This window comes from Aythya marila (assembly GCF_965140915.1).
Source record: "Aythya marila genome assembly, chromosome: 6".
NCBI classification, from domain to species: Eukaryota; Metazoa; Chordata; class Aves; order Anseriformes; family Anatidae; genus Aythya; species Aythya marila.
Window position 1 is genome coordinate 22,823,923 of NC_139047.1, and position 19,818 is coordinate 22,843,740.

Below are 19,818 nucleotides of genomic sequence, written 5' to 3' on the forward strand. Positions count from 1 at the left end.
AAGTTTTATTTTCCATTCAGAATGTAGCTTAAAGTAATCTTTAGAGTTGTATGAAACAGAAACTGAGATTAAAAAAATGCAGTAACACATTAATTTCTGGGGTAACTTTTCATTTAGTGATAATCATCCAGAGGGTCTCAAGATTAATGTTCTAAATCTTCTGTTCTCTGAGTTACATAGTCAGTTGTTGGACTCTGCGGAATAGACTGATGAAGAGGAGACAATTGTTTTAAAAGATTATAGGAAAAAGGGACATATTGTAGGGGTAGCATCAACACAGGTCACTATACTACCTTTTGTCTATTTTGTTAATGAACGAATAATATAGTCTTTTAGTATTATCAGCACTGTTTACACTACCACTGTAAAAAGTCAACTCAAATTCTGCTCTAAACAGGAGAAACTAGAAGTGGCAAATGAAATCCGGAATGAATAATTGAATACTTCTGGAGATAGATTTATATAGTTTATGTTAAACTCTGTTGTTATTTCATGTTATTTGTACTTCTGCTTTGAGTTTGAGGGAGACAATGAGATGCATTTTTTTTCTTCTTCTGTGGCTGTGTGTGTTTGTTTTTAAAATCTCTGGAAAAGTCAGTGCAGGAGGTACTGCTTGACTGTTCTGCCTTTATTAGCCAGAGGACCTCCTGGCGATCTTCAGTGTGGACTGAAAGCACTCTTAGCTGTTAATGAACAGGTCTGGGCTTGCTTGCAGGGTTATCTTTTTGCTGAACACAAGTCTTGATAATTGCAAGAAAAAAGTTAAAACTGGTTTGAAAAAAGCCTTACCTGCAAAGGTTGGTGCTCACTTGGCATCTATGGTGTTACGATCTTCCTATGTCAGTAATTGGCTACTGAGTATTCAAGGCAAAGCAGGAAACAAAATAGAAATTTCAGTGTATACTTCATGGAGAATATTTTTTAAAAGGAAATAAGCATTTAGTCTTAATGAAGATGAAGAGACCAGAACAACCTTTTTTCCCTCCTCCTTTGAATATTAACCTAATATTAAAACCTAATAATTTGATGTGACAATCAAATGATTAATTTTGGTGCATACAGCTCAGATATGCACTAGCTTTTGAATATTGGAATTCTTGGTTGTTCGGGCACAATTAAAAAGTCACATGAAAGGCAATTCTAATGAAATTGATCAACAAAACTTTTTATTCCAGTGCTGGAATCCTACATGCAAAAGAAAAGATACAAAATACATTAAATTACAAATAGTCAAGGAGATTTCCTGAGGAAAACTTTAAAATGTAAGGTTCTTAAAGGGTACCACGGTTGTTGCATGTGGACTTTTCTTATTCCTCCTCCATCCTCCAGGGCAGAAACGTATCTTATTTATTAAATTAGTTAAATACTTGATAGACTACTTTCAACTCTCTGTGGAGAAACTTTGTTTTCAGATATTATCAGTTTTCCAAGACCAGATAATTAGACCTGCCACTGATTTACATGTGCAAATGATGTAATTTGGACATCTCATTGCCTGGCCTTCTTCCATAAGCATAGAAGTTAAACATTAACACTTGATAATTTGTCATTCATTTCAGCTGTTTCATATTCTTGCAACTGCAAAACTTAAAACAACAAAGCTTGTTATATTGTGAACAGATCAAATTGAAAGAGTAGCAGAACATTTAACAGTTCACACCAGAGAGAGACACTGAATGCCATCTGTTTAGCGCACTTTGGCCAATGCAAATGTGTTATCTTGTTTTCTGTACCTTATATATGCATATTATATATATTTTATTTTTATTTACTATGTAAGCTGATCAATTTTACTTGTACAATGCTAGGGTGGAAAACATTACGGCTGGTTGGATGGGAAGCACGTTAGTTTTAGTCGCTGGTCTGATGATGATGAAGAAACAAGTGAAGAATGTGTGTTTTTGGATATTGATGGCTTCTGGAAAACTTCTGACTGTTCCTCTGCAAACAGAGGTGTTATATGCTACTCATCAGAAAGTACGTATGCAAGCAAAATACTTCAAAAGGTGCATTTTTTTCATGGTGAAGCATATTTGAAAATTTCAGATTGTAACTTCAAAATTAAAACTTTTTAAAATTACATTCCTTCAGACTAGCTTGTTTAAAATAGGGTAGTATGCACCTGTTGATATTAATCCACAGGCTACATAAAAACAAACTCAGCATAAGTGCTTTGGGGTAGACTATACCTTTTATATTGTTAACTGATTCTACCTTTGTATCATTACTTTAATACCATTGCATACTAATCTCTCCCACTTGCATGTGGAAGATGACTGAGCTACCTCTGTACTATAAACATCTTAATATTGAGACCTCTTTAGTTATTCAAGTCTAAAAAGAGTAAGAGATACCTGACTATACCTGACTATATGGAGGAGAAAGACAGCAGGTAGACACTGAATTGAAAGGTGCAAATTAAAGTCATCTTCAGTTCACATAAACTGTTCTAAATATACATCTATTATAGCAGGACAGCTTTTTTGGGGGGGATGCATATGTAGCATGACTCCTTTCTCAAAGAGAAAAACATCTCAGATTATCACAGATTTCTTCTAGGAGAACATTAATAGCGAGAAGACAGTTAAAACTATTGTTGTACATACCGAGTCACAGTAAAGTATATACTTGAGATTATGACATCTTTAATTAAGTGGTGCTTCCACTCTAATCAACTACAAGAAGAGTTCTTCTCACTTATCAAGTATTAAACAAAGTCATAGAACTAGGCTGTATTGCCAGCTATGGAATAGATTATTTGTTATGGTGATCTACCTTCATACAAAAGGCAGTAAGAGCTTTTAGTTACTCGTTCATGCTTAGCATTTTTATGTAGTGATTTTATTCTTAAACCTATATAACCTAACAGTTGTGCAAGCTGTAAGGGTTTGTACTCTTTTGTAATGCTTACTGCTTAGTTACTTAAAAACAAAACAACAACAGAAAACCCAAACATCTCTGTCACAATTGAAAACAGTAACACATTACACATCCGGAGGGCAACACTTTTGTCTTGCTTGTTTTAAAATGCTACCTGAAAATGTACTGTGGTGTGTAAAATTGTTTTAATAATGTTTTTCCTTATTTAGAGAAGAATGAAAAAGAACAAGTTACACAAGTTAAGTGTCCACATAAGATTAAAAATACACCCTGGATATCATTTAGAAACAACTGCTACACTTTTATGATAACAAAAAATAGATGGCAAGAACTGAAGTCTCAAGAAGCTCATCATTTATGCAAGAAAATGAGTAAGTACTTCTTTATATTACAGGTATCTAAGGGCATACCAGATTGAGGGAGATTAGTTTTAGATCTGAGTCACTGTCTTAAAAAGACAGCAAAGTGAGGGTTTAGGAAGGCTGTGCAGTTGGATATGTGTATTAGTGTTGCACTGCCTGATGCTGTTTGTGCTCATGCTACTCTGATTAAAAGTGCAAGGCCATGTGTTTGAGAGGGAGATAACTAGGAACTGCTGAATTCTGAGATCTCTGAAAAATTGAAAACACATTTTTTATTTAAAATATGCAAATTTTAAATGGTTTGGGTAATTGTTATCCCCTTGGCAACGTTCTGTCTTTACAGTCACAAGTACCTTTTTTTTTTTTTTCTGTGGAACAGTGAAGTGAACAAAGTAAACAGGCAGAGAATAGCCAAATTCAGAAAAGCATATGGGCTTTTCCTGTTCATCCTGATCAAAGCGTACGCTTAGGAGCGGCTTCCCTCTTATATTAAGTAATTCTTTTAGCATTTCAAAGACATGCGTACTTACATAAACTGATTTTTCATTAATTGATTTCAATTCAGTCTTTTTCTTAATCTGCCTACTAGATAAAAAGTATAAAGAACATTGTGAACGATTGCTGATAGCTTTGTGTTCTATACACCCGTTTATTTACTAAAATAATAAAGGGAGAAATAGTAAAGGGAAAATAAAATTTTACAGATGGTAGAACCCATAAAAATTTCTGGAGATGAGTCTTAGCCACAAAACCAGGGGAAGCGCTATTGATAACATCTTTGAGAATTGTTTTCCCACTATTCATTTGGTTCTTTTGTCTTGCTTTTATGTATTTTTAACCTATCTTTAGTAGTTAATAATAGCAGTGAAAAATACTTTGTTGTAACTGAAAGGTGAATCTGTAAGAAAGTAATTAAAAAAAAAAAAATCAACAGATCCAGAAGCATTTGTTCTGAGTGTTCGAGATGAAGAAGAGAATAACTTTGTTACTGAGCAGCTTCATTCATTCAGCGGACTGGCTATGTGGGTCTGGCTGGGTGTAATTTATGACGACAGTGGTAAGTTGTCTTTTTTTTTTTTTTTTTTGTAATAACTAGATTGGAGATGGTTTGCAGCATTAAGTGCATGTTTCTTGCATGTTTCAGCATATAGCAAACTCAAACCAAATACAAACATATAATAATGATTTATATTTGTATTTATCTTCTAGAAGAAAATAGTTATGGACATGGTTTCTGTTTGAGTGATAATTAGATCCAGTATGTTCTGTTTCATCTAGATTTGATTTCCTGGAAAGCAGGATGTAAAAGGGCCTGGATGAGTAATACTAATGTATTTAGCATTGTATACAGAACTAATTTAGAGTAACTTAGAGCATCACTGATTTTTTTCCAAAGTGAATATCTATCTGTTAATGTCATTAAAAGCTAAATGGTATTTGTACGCATAATGACAACAGTTTGATAAATATGCAATATTTTTCACAGACAAAGTTCTGAAGTGGTATGATGAAACTCATCTGGCTTACAATAACTGGAGGCTGGGAAGACCTACCATAAAGAAGAACAATTTTTTTGCTGGTGTAAATCTTGATGGTTTCTGGGATATTTATAATTATTCTCAAAGTTGGCATGCTCATCACTATAATGTGTACAGTATTCTTGCCTGTAAAATTGAAAGGGGTAAGTTGTAGAGAAGATTCATGTATAATTTATGGAGTGTTGGATGAGGCTCATAATTTAAGTTCTGGTCCTGCAGCACCTTCTGTATAAGGCTTTGGTTTTGCTCCCATTTAACCATGTGGCACTGCTCTTACGGGCTCCTGTTGGTATAGGGTCAGTCTGTGCATAACTACTGCAATATTCTGAGCAGACTGAATGTGTTTGCTGTACTCCGTCATTGGCTGCTTGTAATGTTCAAAATAGAGAAAGATATTTTACATGACATTAAGTGGCTTGCACTGAAAAAAAAAATAACTCGTCTTGCATTGTTACAGATTAATTTTAATACTTTACATATGTTCTTAGTAGTATTAATGAAGTGTACAGTTTGTCTTGTTTTTCTTTGAAATAGGACCCCAGCAGCACAAACCTCGACTGCCTGAGTCTATTCCACATGGAAACAGAACATACAGGATCCTTCAAAAAAAATTAACGTGGTATGAGGCACTGAGAGAATGCAAACAAAATAGAAGTGATCTAGCAAGTGTACACAGTGAATCAGAACAGTTATTTCTGGAAGATATTGTCAAGCAGGATGGCTATCCTCTGTGGCTTGGGTTGTCAATTCACGATGTAAGTATGTACTGTTGGTAACCTCAGTAAGACTTTGTAAATACTATCCTGTATATGACATCAAATATTTTCCCATATTTCTCTTCCAGATCCTTAGAAGCTCCATTTCCATGTAACATATATTAAAGCATATTAAATTTCAGTGTATGTAGAGACACTGCTGCTATTTTTTCTGAATCTTTGAAACTTTAAAATAATACAATCAAGCAAGGCTGAATGGAGCATGTTTAGTGCAGGTCAGGACTGGTTCTTCAAGGCCATTCAGGAATTGGCTCTCTAGCAAGTTATGCATCCCTTCTTCGAGAAGGCCAAGCTACAGATCATATTCCTTTTCTGTCTGCTTGTCCTGAGAGCAAAAGCACATGGTCCCAACCCCATTTCCCACAGTACTCCCCAAATCTGCCTCCAGAACTTGTAGTGGTAGTTGGTTGGCAGGATAGTCCTCTGCAGAGAGTGCAGAAGTGTGTTTTCTATGCTTACCTTTCCCACTTCTGCTCCTCCTTTGATTGTGAACGGGTCCTCCGCTTCTCATAACTGTCTCTTCATTGTCAAGAGTTTCCATCGCTGTATCTACAGTTTGAGCTGACACTGCAAACCATTGCTGAGCCTGGCCTGCTTTATGCACTGCAGCCATGCCAGCGGTTCAGCAGTTTGCAACATGTCTAGTAATCTCCACAGAAAGGAAGACAGACTGCTTAAATGGAACAGCAGAATTACATTAAGTAAAACATTCCCTGCAGAATATTACAAGGCACACTGCGGGTTTAAACTTGGAAAGGTGCTATGGTTTCGCAGTTTGCACAAACTGGTAGGATTCCTATGTTAAGAATTGCTTGGATTGAGAGAATGAGGTATCTGAATTTTAATTTATCACTCATCAAGTGATAACTATTGCTATGTGACTTATTAATGACTGACAAGATTTAAACCACAACCATGTACTGCAGCTTAAAAATTGTAGTTTTCTTTCTTTAATTAGGGAAGTAAAGCTAATTTTGAATGGTCAGATGGAACTGACTTTGACTACTATCCATGGGAATTAGAAAACTCGAATGCTACTGAGAACTGTGTTCTGTTGGATACTAAAGGATCTTGGAACCGTACAAAATGTACAAATGTTGCTGAAGGTGCCATTTGCTATAGCCCTCCAAACAGTAAGTGTTACTTTCCAACATTTTATGTAGTTATCTTCTGTATTCTACTTTTACATGTTTTAATTAGAGATAGAAACAAAGGCTGAAAGACCATATGTTTTTTTTTTTAAGAGTCTAGCAGGGATGATAGAATGTTGGAGACTCATTCTCTAGAGGTAAAAACCTAAAACAATCCTTGTCTTCTCCTGGTCACCTCTGACAAACACTTAAGTGTTGATCTTTTTCTTAATCAAATCTATATCAAACATAAACCAAACTTCAAAACACCATAAAAGGCAAGGGAAAAAAGGTTCCCAAGTCTTTGGGACTTGTCTTATGTCCATTTTTAAACAATTCTATTAGACTTGAAGAATTACATACTAATAATATTATTATATTAGTATATCAATGCATTATAATATTATATTATATATATTATATTTTATACATATATCATACTATAGATTACAGATTATTATATATAATGTAACATATTATATACCATACATTAATATATATTACATTATATATAAATATATTACTATTATATGTAATAATACATTATATAATTATGTATAATATATGATTATTTATTAATATACTAATATTAATATACTGACTGAATAATGAATGTTGGTAGGAGCAGTAGTCCTTGTTAATACTTTCATGTTACTACAACAAAGAAACTGCATAAACTCCTGCAGCAGAAATAACATTGATATCTTTATCTTTCCAGAGAGACAATTACAGCAAAAGCAGGCGAGCCAAGCCCCAGGATGCCCGCAAATTAGTGGAACACTACAGTGGATACAGTATAAGGATCATTGTTACGCATTTGACATGGCGTTCTACAATTTTTCAGTATATAATGCGGAAGATGCTAAGAAAGTCTGCCAGAAACTGAGTATGTGTAGACTCTTTATCACATTACAATCTGTAATTAGTCTATTATACCAAAAAAATTAAAAACAAGAATGAAAGCCATACACTGGCTATGCTTCAGCTTTTCAGCTATCCTTCTTTTATTTAGGAAAACTAATAGGTAGCTTTACCTTTGAACATCTGATTAAGGCCCTTGATAAAACTCTGTAGTGTGCTGACAATTTGGTTGGCACATGGATATCTGCAAAGAAAATGCAGATATTCATTCATGGAGGATTCAGAAACTTAAGGTTTACAGTTTGAAAGAAAATTTTTATTTTATACAAATAACTTTTTTTAGAAATAAAGTTAGTGCTTTTAGCAGTGCTTTCCTACACATATGCTTTCATTAGTTGCCTGCAGATATCCCTATCAAATAGTCCAAAGATTATAGATAATATACATTATAGATGTTACTAAAAAACACTTTTTCTGTCAAATTAAAGGAATCTCTCTCCTGTTTGATAAGCTATGTGGGGATTGTATCACAAAAGACAATGTTAAGCAACTGCATGTACAGAATCTTTGATCACCTTAGTTTAGAAGGTAGTGACTGTCGCAACTTCTGTAATCATACGATATAATGTTAAACCCACTATGTAGGAGGGAAAAAAAAGGTGCAAATAGACCCAGTTTTGAATTCACCTTTCTACTCAGCCTGCCCTGGTGGCTCAAAGAGAAAGTAATCTTTCCCTAAATTAAGCTTCTGGCTTATATTTGCATATAGTGGTAAAGAATGGGTACACTGGGTCTCAACTCCAGTGTACCTTTTCCTTCCTCTTACTCCTTAATTTAACACTGTATATAAAAAAAAAAAAGAGGTACGAGTGATTTAGAAAATAACTCGATTCAACAAGATGCTGAGCCTTTTACAAAAGGGATTATCACTTGAACAAGACTAGAAATTCTGAATCAGTGATATACCGTTTGATATCTTCCATGTAGGTAGTCCATATCTGCAGTAAGTTAACTGCATTTTATTTCATATGACCTGCTTGAATAACGAGTCATCTGAAGCTATCTAGTGTAGCACTACACTGTATTTTAGGGCGTGGAGGGTTTGTCTTTCTTTTGCAGGTTACTTCAATTAATCATAGAAGCCCAGATCATTATTTTTTTTCTTGACGTAATTGTTCCCCCAGGAAGCTTAATGTACGAGCACAATGGAAATTTCTAAAGTTACAATTCTGACCATTTTCCTCTTCCCCTTAGATCCTTCAGCAACACTTCTGACCATAGGAGATGCTGAAGAAAATGCATTTGTGAGCACACACATAAAGGAGAATGATCTCATCACCAAGAAAGTATGGCTTGGACTGACTCAGAACTCTAAGGGTAAGAAGCAGCAACCATGTATGAACATGAGTGTTTCATATGGTAAATAAAAATGTATAAATCCTCAAATAAGAATACAGTTTGTAGTAGTGGTAGCCTACAGTAACTCCTGTCTGAGGTTGGCATCCCTCACTTAGCAGGGCACAGCCCTTTGGACTTTGTCATGTGTTAAGTCTCTTCCTGTTGCTCACCTGAGATAGTCAGGAATCGGTGACGTTCATTTTCTCCAACGCTCTCACTGATGCTTCGTGGTGCTGTTGCTTCTGTCCAAATTGGGTCTGGAGAAGAGGTGTGGTTAAAAGTGATGTGTTCATAATTATTGCTTTAAATATACAGAATAGATATTCTCAGCTCTGATTCTTTTAGCAGTGTAAAATAATAGTTCAATAGCTTGTGAGCTACATTCATTGTAACATTAAGGGATATTTTGGTGACCTAACTAAGCAAATTTTTCTCAACAGATCAGTCCCTGTACTGGCTTGATGGCTCATCAGTTAATTACGCCAACTGGGAAAACAAAAGCACAGAACTGAATGAAAAATGCAGTGTTATCCTGTCCACAACTGGCACATGGTCCAAAGTTGACTGCAGTCGTAGCCAAAGCAGAGTGGTTTGTAAAGCTCCTTTAGGTATGGAAAAATTGATTTTTAGCAGAGACTTAACACTGTAATGACTACACTCAGGATATTCTTTTTGTGGTGGAGGAAGTCTCTTAAAAAAAAAAAAAAAAGTGCAAACCTCACAAGAACCTATCAAGTAGCTCTGCCTTAAACAAGAGCCTTCTGTGACTGTTCTGTCATAAAACTACATTCAGCTAAGACAGTATACTGATGAGAAACAAAGGACAAATTCTTCAGAAATTTACTTCTCCCAGCTCCCACTGTCCACTTATAATAGGGTAAGGGAGAGAATTGAAATTCGCACTTAAGAGACAGCATAGAGTAGTTCCTGTGTTTTTAGTTCTTACCAGAGGGTGTCTTTCATGGGCGAGTCCATACAGGTAGGTACAGAAAGACTTCTGCTTGTAAGAGAAGCTGGGTAAACAGGTACTGCAGATTGTTTTCAAGGAGGATTGTGTTTCAAGGAGGAAGCTTCTGAAAATGGTCGCACAGCTCCAGAAAAAAACACAAAATCAAACAAACAAAAAACTCAGGCCTTGTGTTAATTCCTCACATTCTGCTCTGTCCAGAAAAGGAAGCAATCACTTGAGCATTAAGCAGATTAATCAAAATAGACAAATACTGATTCACATGAGAACCTAACTTCCAGTTGATAAGGTGAAGTCTATTAATATGTTGAAACAGTTTGCCTTTACTCCAGCTAAATGACTCCTACATAAATGCATACGGTATTAGTGTATAACTACCTAAGCACCAACCCCATGAAAGCAATATTCTTACCAAAACTCTTTAAGTAACAACATTTTTTTTGTTCTGTTACAGGTTCTAATCATACTGGGGTGGCTGTAGCATTTGCCCTGTTAATTATCCTAGTCTTCGCTGTCGGATTAGTGTGGTTTCTCTACAAAAAGAAGCGTCTTCACTGGAGTGCCTTCTCTTCAGTACGTTACCAAAGAGGGATGAATGATGATGAAACTGATGATGTGTTCACAAAAGATAGCTATTGAGAACCTGTTCCTTCTAGGCAATTTAGCATGAACTTCACTGTGTGAAGCCACAAGGAATGAACTACTTGATGTTTTGTTACTTCTTTTTGAAAAAGTAATAAGGCTATTCATGGGGGCTAAATTCTTTTATACAAGCGTGCAATTTTTCTTCAAGCCCATTTACATTTGGCCTCAGTTTAAGGTACAAGGGTTCTGGAGTTCTGTAATATATTTTAATTTAGAGTATTATTTTCCTTCTCTTTACTGGAAAACGTTTTTTAATGAAATAATTTGTGCCAATAGTACTTATGCAACATCACCGTATTGAATGCATGTAAAATTGCTACATGAATTCTGTCACTTTTGTACAATTTTCACTCAATAACTTCAGGCCAAATGATGTAACATTTTGATAGCTAGCACTGGATTTACCCTGTAGCAGCTAGCACAAAGACTATAAATAGGAGACAAGCCATTTTTGTGTAGCAACTTTTCTAGAAAGCTATTACAAATTTTGATATAGTAGGGGAGAAAGGAGTTATAAGACAACTAAGCATTCTTTCCCATCCAACTAGACTTTAAATTTTCTTGTTGTAGTGGAGGAAGATCATACTGCTACTTTTTCCCCTTGAAGTCATGAAAAAAACCATGTTATAATGGTGAGATAAGAATCTTAGAATGCAGAATGCACATTTTGAGCAAAGAATTATAGGGAATACCCTGCACTAAAGCCATGCTATCTACGAGTAAATTAAATAAATGTAGAATATTTTAAAAGTCTGAGACTGGCAAGCTGGCAAGTAACTAATCTTATCCCCCAAAGGTAGCAGGAGTAGCAAAACTACCCGCTAAGGGCTAACTGCAAGCACAAGCAAAACTCAAGACATAATTAAAAACCTTAGCCTTATAAAAGCAAAGGCATCAATGTTGTGTTTTATCCTGTGATATAACTGTCAAGTAAATTATTCAGTTTCTTTTTACAAGTCCTTTCACAAAGTTTTAAAAGCACAAATAACAGAAATGTTTACAGTGAAAATCAGTATCTAGAGCTAAGCATTGATTAAGACAAACATTAAGAAAACTGCACCTAGAGTAGTATTTAGAGGAAGATCTATCACACTCTAGCTTGTCTTCAAACTACTCTGGAGTTAGACCCGAGTGATTTTCTTGTGGATAAAACAGGGAAAAGACCTCCATTTTATGATCTGTTGCACTGTGACACCTGAGGACAGGAGTTTGCAGTGATGGTGTTCCACGTTCTGTAACAAGATGCTCCTGACATTGTACCTCCAGTAATGCTCTTGTTTATACTAGGGTTAAATGCTTTACTATATAAGGTGAAATATCTGTTGTCTGTCCAAGAAATAAGATAAAGATATAAGGAAGGAGTGAGAAAGAATGTATGGTAAATTAAGTTGCGTATGTAAATGCTAAAAATACTTGAGTATTTTACATAAAACTTAAACTTGATTTTTGTATGGAATGTGTCACTGTGGCCTTTTCTATGCACTCCGAAGAAAGTTATAAAGGGAAAAAGGGAAGACAGCATTGTAAATGTTATTCTAGTGATTTGACTGTTTCGGAAGTCATTAGACTTCTTAAACGTGCAGTACGAAAGTCAGAACAGACACGGCTACTTTTATGAAGGAGTATATGCAAAAGACCAAATCCATTCCCCATCTAATGATGGTGTGATATGGGAAATAGGAATACATTTGGTCTGACATGCTGAAAAAGCGTACTACTGATTTCTCTAAAGCAACATTGCAAGGTCATAACATTCAGCTGCGTTTTTTTCCCTGCGGTTTACTTACGTTGACAGCACTTTTCTTTGTTCCTTTTTGCACTATTTTGATAAGCAGGTGTTTATCATCTGTACTGAGAAATAGAGAACTTTCTGTAGATATCACTTTAGAGCCTGTTAAAATAGAGTGAAGGGGCATAGTAAAGGAAACATTGTTTTAGTTTGCTGATGAAGAAATAAGCACTTTCATTGTTTTGGTACTTAGGCACAATTGTGGACGTTTTCTTTCTTCTTTCTTGATGCTAGTTACTATGTAATGAAAATAATCCCCACCTCCCTTCTTAAGCCTCCTTGGTTCCAGAAGTGTGAAACATAAACCCTGGTGCCTGTCATCTTGTTTTAGCTTATAAGCATAAATGCTTTGCCAAACAATTTCTAAGTTAACAAACTTTAAAAGTGGTGTTTTATTGTCCTTTTCTAACAACAATAATAATTGGGGAAAAATATTTACAAATTCATGTTTTCAGATTTACTAGTTTTATAGGTGTTTATACTTTGAAAATTTTTAGGTGCGAGTCTGAAATTGAAATTAGTGATAAAATCCTAATTACCCAACAAATGACTATATCCTTTTTATAATAAAACCAAATATTTGTATATTTTATTCTTATGGATGATGTAAATAATTTTGCAAGGCCCCTCTTCTCGTGTTTGTTTTATCATACCCAAGTTGTCTCATCACTGGTGATTCTTATTTGAACAAGCACAACTGCCTTAGTGCAGCTGAATAACCCACTTTATTTGAAATATATAGGAAAATTATTTAGCAGTATTGTTACTGAAAGAATAAAGTTAAATAAAACACTAAACTGCTTACACTGGTTTTATTTCCATGGAAGCAGTTATCAGAGCTAAGGTACAGCTTATTAATCACTGCATAAAAAAAGCACATAGCACAGGAGCTGTGATCACAATTAAAACAGATAGTTTTTACACGGATAAGGTTTGCCCAGAAAGGCAACATTCCTCTGTGCCTTTGTTTTTAAATCAAGGTACAGCTCAGTAGAGTCACTAAATGAGACAGCTTAGCTTTCTTAGAACAGCTTAGCTCTAATGCAGTTTATAAGGGCTCCTAGCATAATTCCCCATAAAATGGAGGCAAAGTTAAAATACCTCCAACCTTGTGACAGTTGCAATTTAAGCATGAGCTGTGTTCATTTTAAGTATCACCTGAAACTCTGAATTCCAGACCCCTAAAATCCCACATCTGGCCAGAGGGCAATGTTACTAGCTACAGGCAGTGCCTTGCTGGGAGAAACACCCTGTTATGCACGACTATGAACATGGTCAATTGCCTCAAAAGAATTAATGTAAGAACTGAAGACAAAGGACGAGCAGGGAAACAGAAACACAAAAACAAAGTATATTCCCCAGGTCACACAGCGGTGGAAGTGGGAAGACATCTTAAAGCACAGACTGTCTGCTGGACTGCGGTAGTTCAACACAAAAACGATACAGCTTCAGCTAAATGCACAAAGGTTTTTGCACACCTATGACCTGACGTGCACATCACAGTCCTGTTACAACTGAAGACCTTACTCCTATGGAAAGACCCATAGCAAATGGAGCAGCAGCTTTGGTTACTATTCCTGATTTTTGCAGTCTCTGAAGCATCTCTCACCAAATCCTCTGTCACAGAAAGGTTAAACTGCACCTGACACTGGACCAACCATCATTTTCACTTTAACACAGTTTCTGTGTCAGTAACTTAACTCATGCAGCTATCAACCACAAATGCTTATGCACGAACACTGGCTCTGATACATTTATTGCACTTTCTATCATTTTTTTTTCCTTCTTATTTTTTAAACCAAATGTACCATCTGCTCATTGCTCTGGACATATGTTACACATCCAAACATTTCTGAATGGCAGAAATAAATTGCATGGCCTGTCAGTGATTATACATATATACATATATATACACACATATATATATACACACACATATATATATTTGGTGGTTGCAAATAAAGACCACATTTACAATATGTGTTGCTGAAAGTCAGAATTACAGTTTGGACGCTTTATGCAGGCGTTGTTGCTCCGTGTATGGAGCACAGTGTAACCCCCATATTCATAAAAGTTTGTCTGATTCATAGAATCAGACTGGTTTGGGTTGGAAGGGACCTTAAGGATCATCCAATTCCAACCCCCTGTCGTGGGCAGGGACGCCACCCACTCAATCAGGTTGCTCAGGGCCTCATCCAACCCAGTCTTGAACACTTCAAGGGATGAGGCATCCACAACCTCTGGGCAACCTGCTCCAGTGCCTCACCACCATCTGAGTGAAGAAATTCCTCCTGATCTCTAATCATAATCTCCCCTCTTAGTTCCCCCTTGTCCTGTCAATATCTGACCGAGCAAAGAGTTGCTCTCCATCTTTTTTATAAGTCCCCATTAAGTACCGAAAAGCCGCAATTCATTCTGTTGTCAAGAAAATGCAAGTTCTTATTGACCAACTTATGTAACGGACTTTGATAGAGAACTATGAGCAAAATTAAAGAACTAAGCTTAGGAAAAGCAGGCAATCAGGTACACAAAAGACAAATTCAGTTGTCACTGCAATGGACTTCTCCCATTTAGATCCGAAGAGTTTTTAAACTGGCAATTGAGAAAGCACTACAAAACATGATTTCACTATTGATATGAAATTAACTTGCAAATGCTGCATAGCATTAACGCCACTATCTTGTTTTAATCCCTTTATCGTATTTTCACATTGAAAATGCCTATGCCTACTATTGTAATATCTGCCAGTAACTAAGCTTTTTGACAGAACTTGGGGGGGGCAGGGTTAGGGAAATACCAGATGAGGTACATATACTTGTTGTGATTACATGGTAATGCAACACAGACTGCAAGTCCTGGATTTCTATTTGCAGTGCAGAAAGAAATGCAATCAGAACGATGGCTGGTTGGTAGCTTTGCTCCTTTTCAGCATAAATATAATAATTTTCTCTATGGTAACTTTTAAGAAAGTGGCATTTCAGTGATAGAAAATAATTATTCCAAAATGTGCTTTCTTCATTATATTGGCCCCTTAACGTGCATATTTTTTTTTTTGTGAGAACAAAGATCTTTTCCTGCATGCTGTATCTCAGGGCACTTGCATTAATTCTAAGAGAGCTCTTTCTACTCCTGCTTTCTCTTAGCTTATCTTTCCATATGCCCTGTGTCATTGTTCCCCTTTAACAGACGATATAGAATGAATGTTTAAGCAAAAATGCAACACTTCTTATACTCTGTAAAACGCAGCAAGCATTGTATGCCTATTCAGATTAACCTTACAAAGCCATTGATTCAGATGAACTCACAAATACGCCTGCATGACTGTGCATGGCTGAATGACATCCCTGTTAGCATCTGCACTGCCTGCTGCTTCATTGGCCTTTATTTTCCCAAGCATGGTATGGGCACTGGGGCACTGTGTTGCAAGGGAGAGTGTAAGTTACATGTATACAGGTAATACACGGGCACATTTACCCAGGACTTGGCTCAGGAGCTACTTTGAGGAAAGGGGCTGAGCTCCTGAACTTTCTGCTGTGTCTTATCTCCTGCGGCTGCTGTTGTGCTTCACACTTCTTCTGTGCTGTGCCTGTCGCCCTGTCCCTCACAGGTTTTGCCCATCCACCTCGCACAGCCCCCTACAGCCTCTGCCTTACGCTGAACACCTGGCTGTGCCTGCAGCCTCCAGAGCTGTGACTAGCCACCTGCAGACACCCTAGATACAAGTACTTGAGAAAGTATAGTACTACTTAAGCTGTGGCGTAGGGTTAACGTGTAAGCACCAGCACTGGCAGACAGAAAAGCTCCGAGTTACCCGACAAACACCACTAGGGCACCACTGGCGAGCGCACCGCCAGATAAACTCACCACCGGGCACAGAAGCCTGCAAACCAGCTGCCGGGGAAGGAGACCGGGAAGCACCACCCGCAGCCACCAGCCTGAGAGGCGCAGGACGAGCAGCCCCGCAACCCCACCGCGGGGAGCCGGGACGAGGAACCCGAGGAACGCCCGGGGGCTGCGGAACTCCCCCGGGGGCCGCCTCGGCCGAGGGACGGCCCCTGGGCGGGCCGCTGAGGCAGCGCCCAAAATGGCGGCAGGCGCCGCGCAGGCGCAGGGGGTGTACAGTGGTTGCCTGGCTGAGGAGTGACATGACGGGCCTGGGGCTGCCTAAAGGGGTTTTAGCGTGTATGGGGTGTTCCAGGGAGGGTTGTGGGATAAGAGGTGCGTGTTCGGTTCTGGCACTGTCCCCAACACCCGCCCAAACAAGGGGGAGCTGCCTGTGTTTGGGGCTTACTAAGCAGAAAGGAGAGACCAAGTGGTTGGGCAATTACAGGCAGGGATGTGCAACAGCTGAGGAAAGAAAAGCAACTGATGAAGTAAACAGAGGCAGTTCCCATCTAAAGTAAGGAGCTGTAAAGACTACACAAGGTGTTAAACATGAAAAAACTGAAAATCTGTGAACTGTTGGTAGTAAAATTCACAGAATCCTAGAATCATGAAGGTTGGAAAAGACCCCCAAGATCATCTGGTCCAACCATCACCCTACTACCAATGTCATCCACCAAACCATGTCGCTAATCACCAGGTCCATCCTTTCCTTGAACATCCCCAGGGATGGTGATTCCACCACCTCCCTGGGCAACCCATTCCAATGTCTGACTACTCTTCCTGAGGAAAAATGTCACCTAATTTCCAACCTAAACCTCCCCTTGCATAGAGTGATTTCCAGGGTCCCAGAGGGCTCTCAGAGCACCTGGCCAACGGATGTATAAGGGCACGTTGATGGGGACTGTGCATCACTGCATTGTTTCCATACCTGTGGACTTCCAAACCTGTGGTTTGCTAGAGCATAGTCTGTATTGCTGACGGCTCAGCTGTTCCTATGCAGATTTACTGCTTCAGTGATGTGCCCTTGGGTGAAAACCAGCCCCTGAGTGAGCAGCAGAACCTGGAAACAAACCTCACACCTTGTAGTGGCAAATTGCATTCTGTTATTTGCCACAGAGGCAAATTTCCCTCCCGAGAGAAGGGCTATTACCCACTCATAACATTGATACCTCCTTTTTACTTACAAGTTCTGAGTATTAGATCACTGAGTAAACACCTTAACATGAGCACACAATGTCTGAGAGTGAATACAGCCTGTGCAATCCAATAATTTATTAAACTTTCATCTTGTAAAGCCAGTTACAAATTAAAAAAGACAGCAGAAGGAATTCTGTAATAGAAATGAGCAAAATTACAACAAATACTAACGGGAGTTACATTCCCAAGTGGGTTCAAGCTGCCTGCAGCAACCCAAGAGCCAGAACAGAAATAGTGCAGAGTTAGGACAGGGATAATCAAGGCTATTCTGATACATAAAGAGATCTAGTCAGTGTACGGACCAATACAAAGTGTTACTTTTCAGGTTGCCTCTGCATTCCTGTTCTCTCTCACTTGCGACCTGGCCATCTTTTTATTCTTTGTGATAAAAAGTGGATGTTTGTACGATCCTTCAGTAAAGCTATTTAAGGCAAAACTCCAGTTGAAAGTACAATATACAGTAGTGGCTATCCTCTTAGGCTGGATGTGTGGCAGGTGGACAGGGTGTTTGCACATGCTGCAGTGTATTGTGTGAGAAAAGCACAGATTATGCACTGTGTTTTTTCTTGCATTGTCAGCCTCAAAACTGTAGTGTTACATGACAGTATTAGTGAAATGGCACAACTTGAAGATTAATTTAAACTGAACCTGTTGCATACTGACTCCTAGTTTTCTTGTCTATGAAATTTCTATTTTATAGCTAACAGGCCTTAAGCTGACACTTCTTCAGAAATACAAACATCTGATTTTAAACAATCCTGCAACAAGGTCCACATCACACACACAGCTCTATAGTTTCATTAGGAAACTGAATGGGCCTTTGCATTTCAGGACTTGACATGACAGGGGTTGTAGAAAATGACGGCCTAGCCACAAGGTTTCTTGATTGCCAATGCAACCAATTTGTGATGCGTCTAACAATACCAAATATTGTTTTAAACAATGAAATCAGGAGATTGAAGATGACTGTCATCTTTCACTGAGAAGGAAAAAAAAAAGTTGCTTCTTCAAATTGCAAATGGCTATAAAAACCTCCAAGAAGCATTTATATATATATATATATATATATATATTTGCTGATGTCTAGGGACCTAAGAGAGACTGGAAGAGGATATTGAGATTTGGTGATGGGAGCAGTTCCAATTAAAACTCAGCAGAGAATGAAGGACTTGGCATCTGCTTACAGTAGTACAAAGGAATTAAATTATTGCCTATAAGAATATATCTAGGCATCTCTTCACTCAGTATGAAACTGTTCATTTAAAGCTAATGTTCAGGGGTTTCCGTCATCCTAAAATCCCATCTAGTGAAATAAGGAACTTAACGCAGGTAGGCTGCTGGCCATAAAAACGTCTGACCTCCATCTGAAACTTGGAATTTGTCAGGAACAGCTTTTCTAGTAATGCAACTACATCAATCTTGCCTTCTGGGCTGTGAAAAGGCAATCATTAATTCTTAGGTAACAGGTGCTACTTAGAATTACCAAAATGGTACCTGATGATATATTTCAGTGCTACTATTCCCCTGGACTTTCTTCTATGTTTGAGTATTTAGAATTTTTACTTAAAGTGCCATTTTTTACAGTCATGTACCTGTGAACTTCTGTTAGAAGATAACAACTCTCCTCAGGTGTTTTTGTTTGTTTGTTTAATGGTCTCTCGTGTAGGGTTTGACCTCTTTATTGGACTGTTTGGCTTCAATTACAAAAAAGATATTTTCTTTTAAGACCAGATGACATCATTAGTATATCCTGAAGAGAAAATTCCAGAGTGACTTATTTCGGAGCTACCTACAAAATAAATAAAAAAACAAATATTCTCCTAGCAGACTGTGCTGTGATCCCCTGATCCCAGATGTTTGCATGTTGGAAATTCTTAAGGAAGCTTAACTCTGCCTCCTGTAGTGCAGATTCTTGTGATTTTTTTCTGCCAGTATGACAGGTACTCGTGAAAGCAGCAGAGGGGACAGGCAGAAGGAGGATGCTTCTGACTTTGCTTCTTTAAGGTACATTGTTCATCAGACAAGCAAGGGAAAACAAGTTTTGGGCCGTTAATATTCAACAACAACAGTTGTTACTGTTCAATGTCTTTAGGCAGAAGTGCAAATCCTATGGTACTGCAGATGCCACTTCAGCTCTTAAATACAGTAGTCAGTCAAGTAGAGTTCTTAAAAACATCTTTGCTACACTTGTGCTGGCAAGTTGCAAATACCAATCATTAAACAACTGCCTCTCTCTCATGGCAGTTCGTTCATATCACCTAGTCCAGACGCTAGCGTGACTGTCCACACTGGTGGCTGACTTGACGCTGCAGCGTTTCTTCACTATCATGTTGATGTATGCTTTCATGATCTTTATTATCTCACCCACCTAGAAAAAGAACACAATAACA

General features: G+C 37.7%; 2 protein-coding genes and 1 long non-coding RNA gene across 12 annotated transcripts in view; 1 reads left to right on the forward strand and 2 right to left on the reverse strand.

Moving 5' to 3' along the window:
* Positions 1-12,350, forward strand: part of LY75 (lymphocyte antigen 75) — a 46,460-nt gene extending 34,110 nt beyond the window's left edge. The window contains exons 26-35 of the mRNA XM_082763785.1: positions 1,809-1,977; positions 3,090-3,251; positions 4,177-4,299; positions 4,729-4,923; positions 5,315-5,535; positions 6,515-6,689; positions 7,405-7,572; positions 8,802-8,924; positions 9,386-9,553; positions 10,367-12,350. Coding sequence (XP_082619911.1) covers positions 1,809-1,977; positions 3,090-3,251; positions 4,177-4,299; positions 4,729-4,923; positions 5,315-5,535; positions 6,515-6,689; positions 7,405-7,572; positions 8,802-8,924; positions 9,386-9,553; positions 10,367-10,551 — 1,689 coding nt within the window. The 3' untranslated portion in view covers positions 10,552-12,350. The remainder of the gene's footprint in view (positions 1-1,808; positions 1,978-3,089; positions 3,252-4,176; positions 4,300-4,728; positions 4,924-5,314; positions 5,536-6,514; positions 6,690-7,404; positions 7,573-8,801; positions 8,925-9,385; positions 9,554-10,366) is intronic.
* Positions 5-16,370, reverse strand: LOC309879713. 5 transcript variants are annotated; one of them, XR_014317815.1, is made up of 8 exons: positions 16,211-16,370; positions 12,345-12,448; positions 9,892-10,036; positions 9,116-9,202; positions 7,721-7,791; positions 6,016-6,229; positions 790-854; positions 5-206 (listed from the first exon to the last, which is right to left on the reverse strand). It is a non-coding gene; the product is annotated as an uncharacterized lncRNA (long non-coding RNA). The 5 variants fall into 5 exon arrangements; XR_014317817.1 differs by lacking the exon at positions 16,211-16,370 and having other exon boundaries at positions 6,016-6,105; XR_014317818.1 differs by lacking the exon at positions 16,211-16,370 and having other exon boundaries at positions 6,016-6,205.
* Positions 16,371-17,488: 1,118 nt separating this feature from the next.
* LOC309879512 (unconventional myosin-X-like) overlaps positions 17,489-19,818 on the reverse strand; it is an 84,987-nt gene continuing 82,657 nt past the window's right edge. For all 6 annotated transcript variants that reach the window (XM_082763262.1, XM_082763264.1, XM_082763265.1 and 3 more), the window contains one exon: positions 17,489-19,796. In XM_082763262.1, coding sequence (XP_082619388.1) covers positions 19,683-19,796 — 114 coding nt within the window. In that variant the 3' untranslated portion in view covers positions 17,489-19,682. The remainder of the gene's footprint in view (positions 19,797-19,818) is intronic.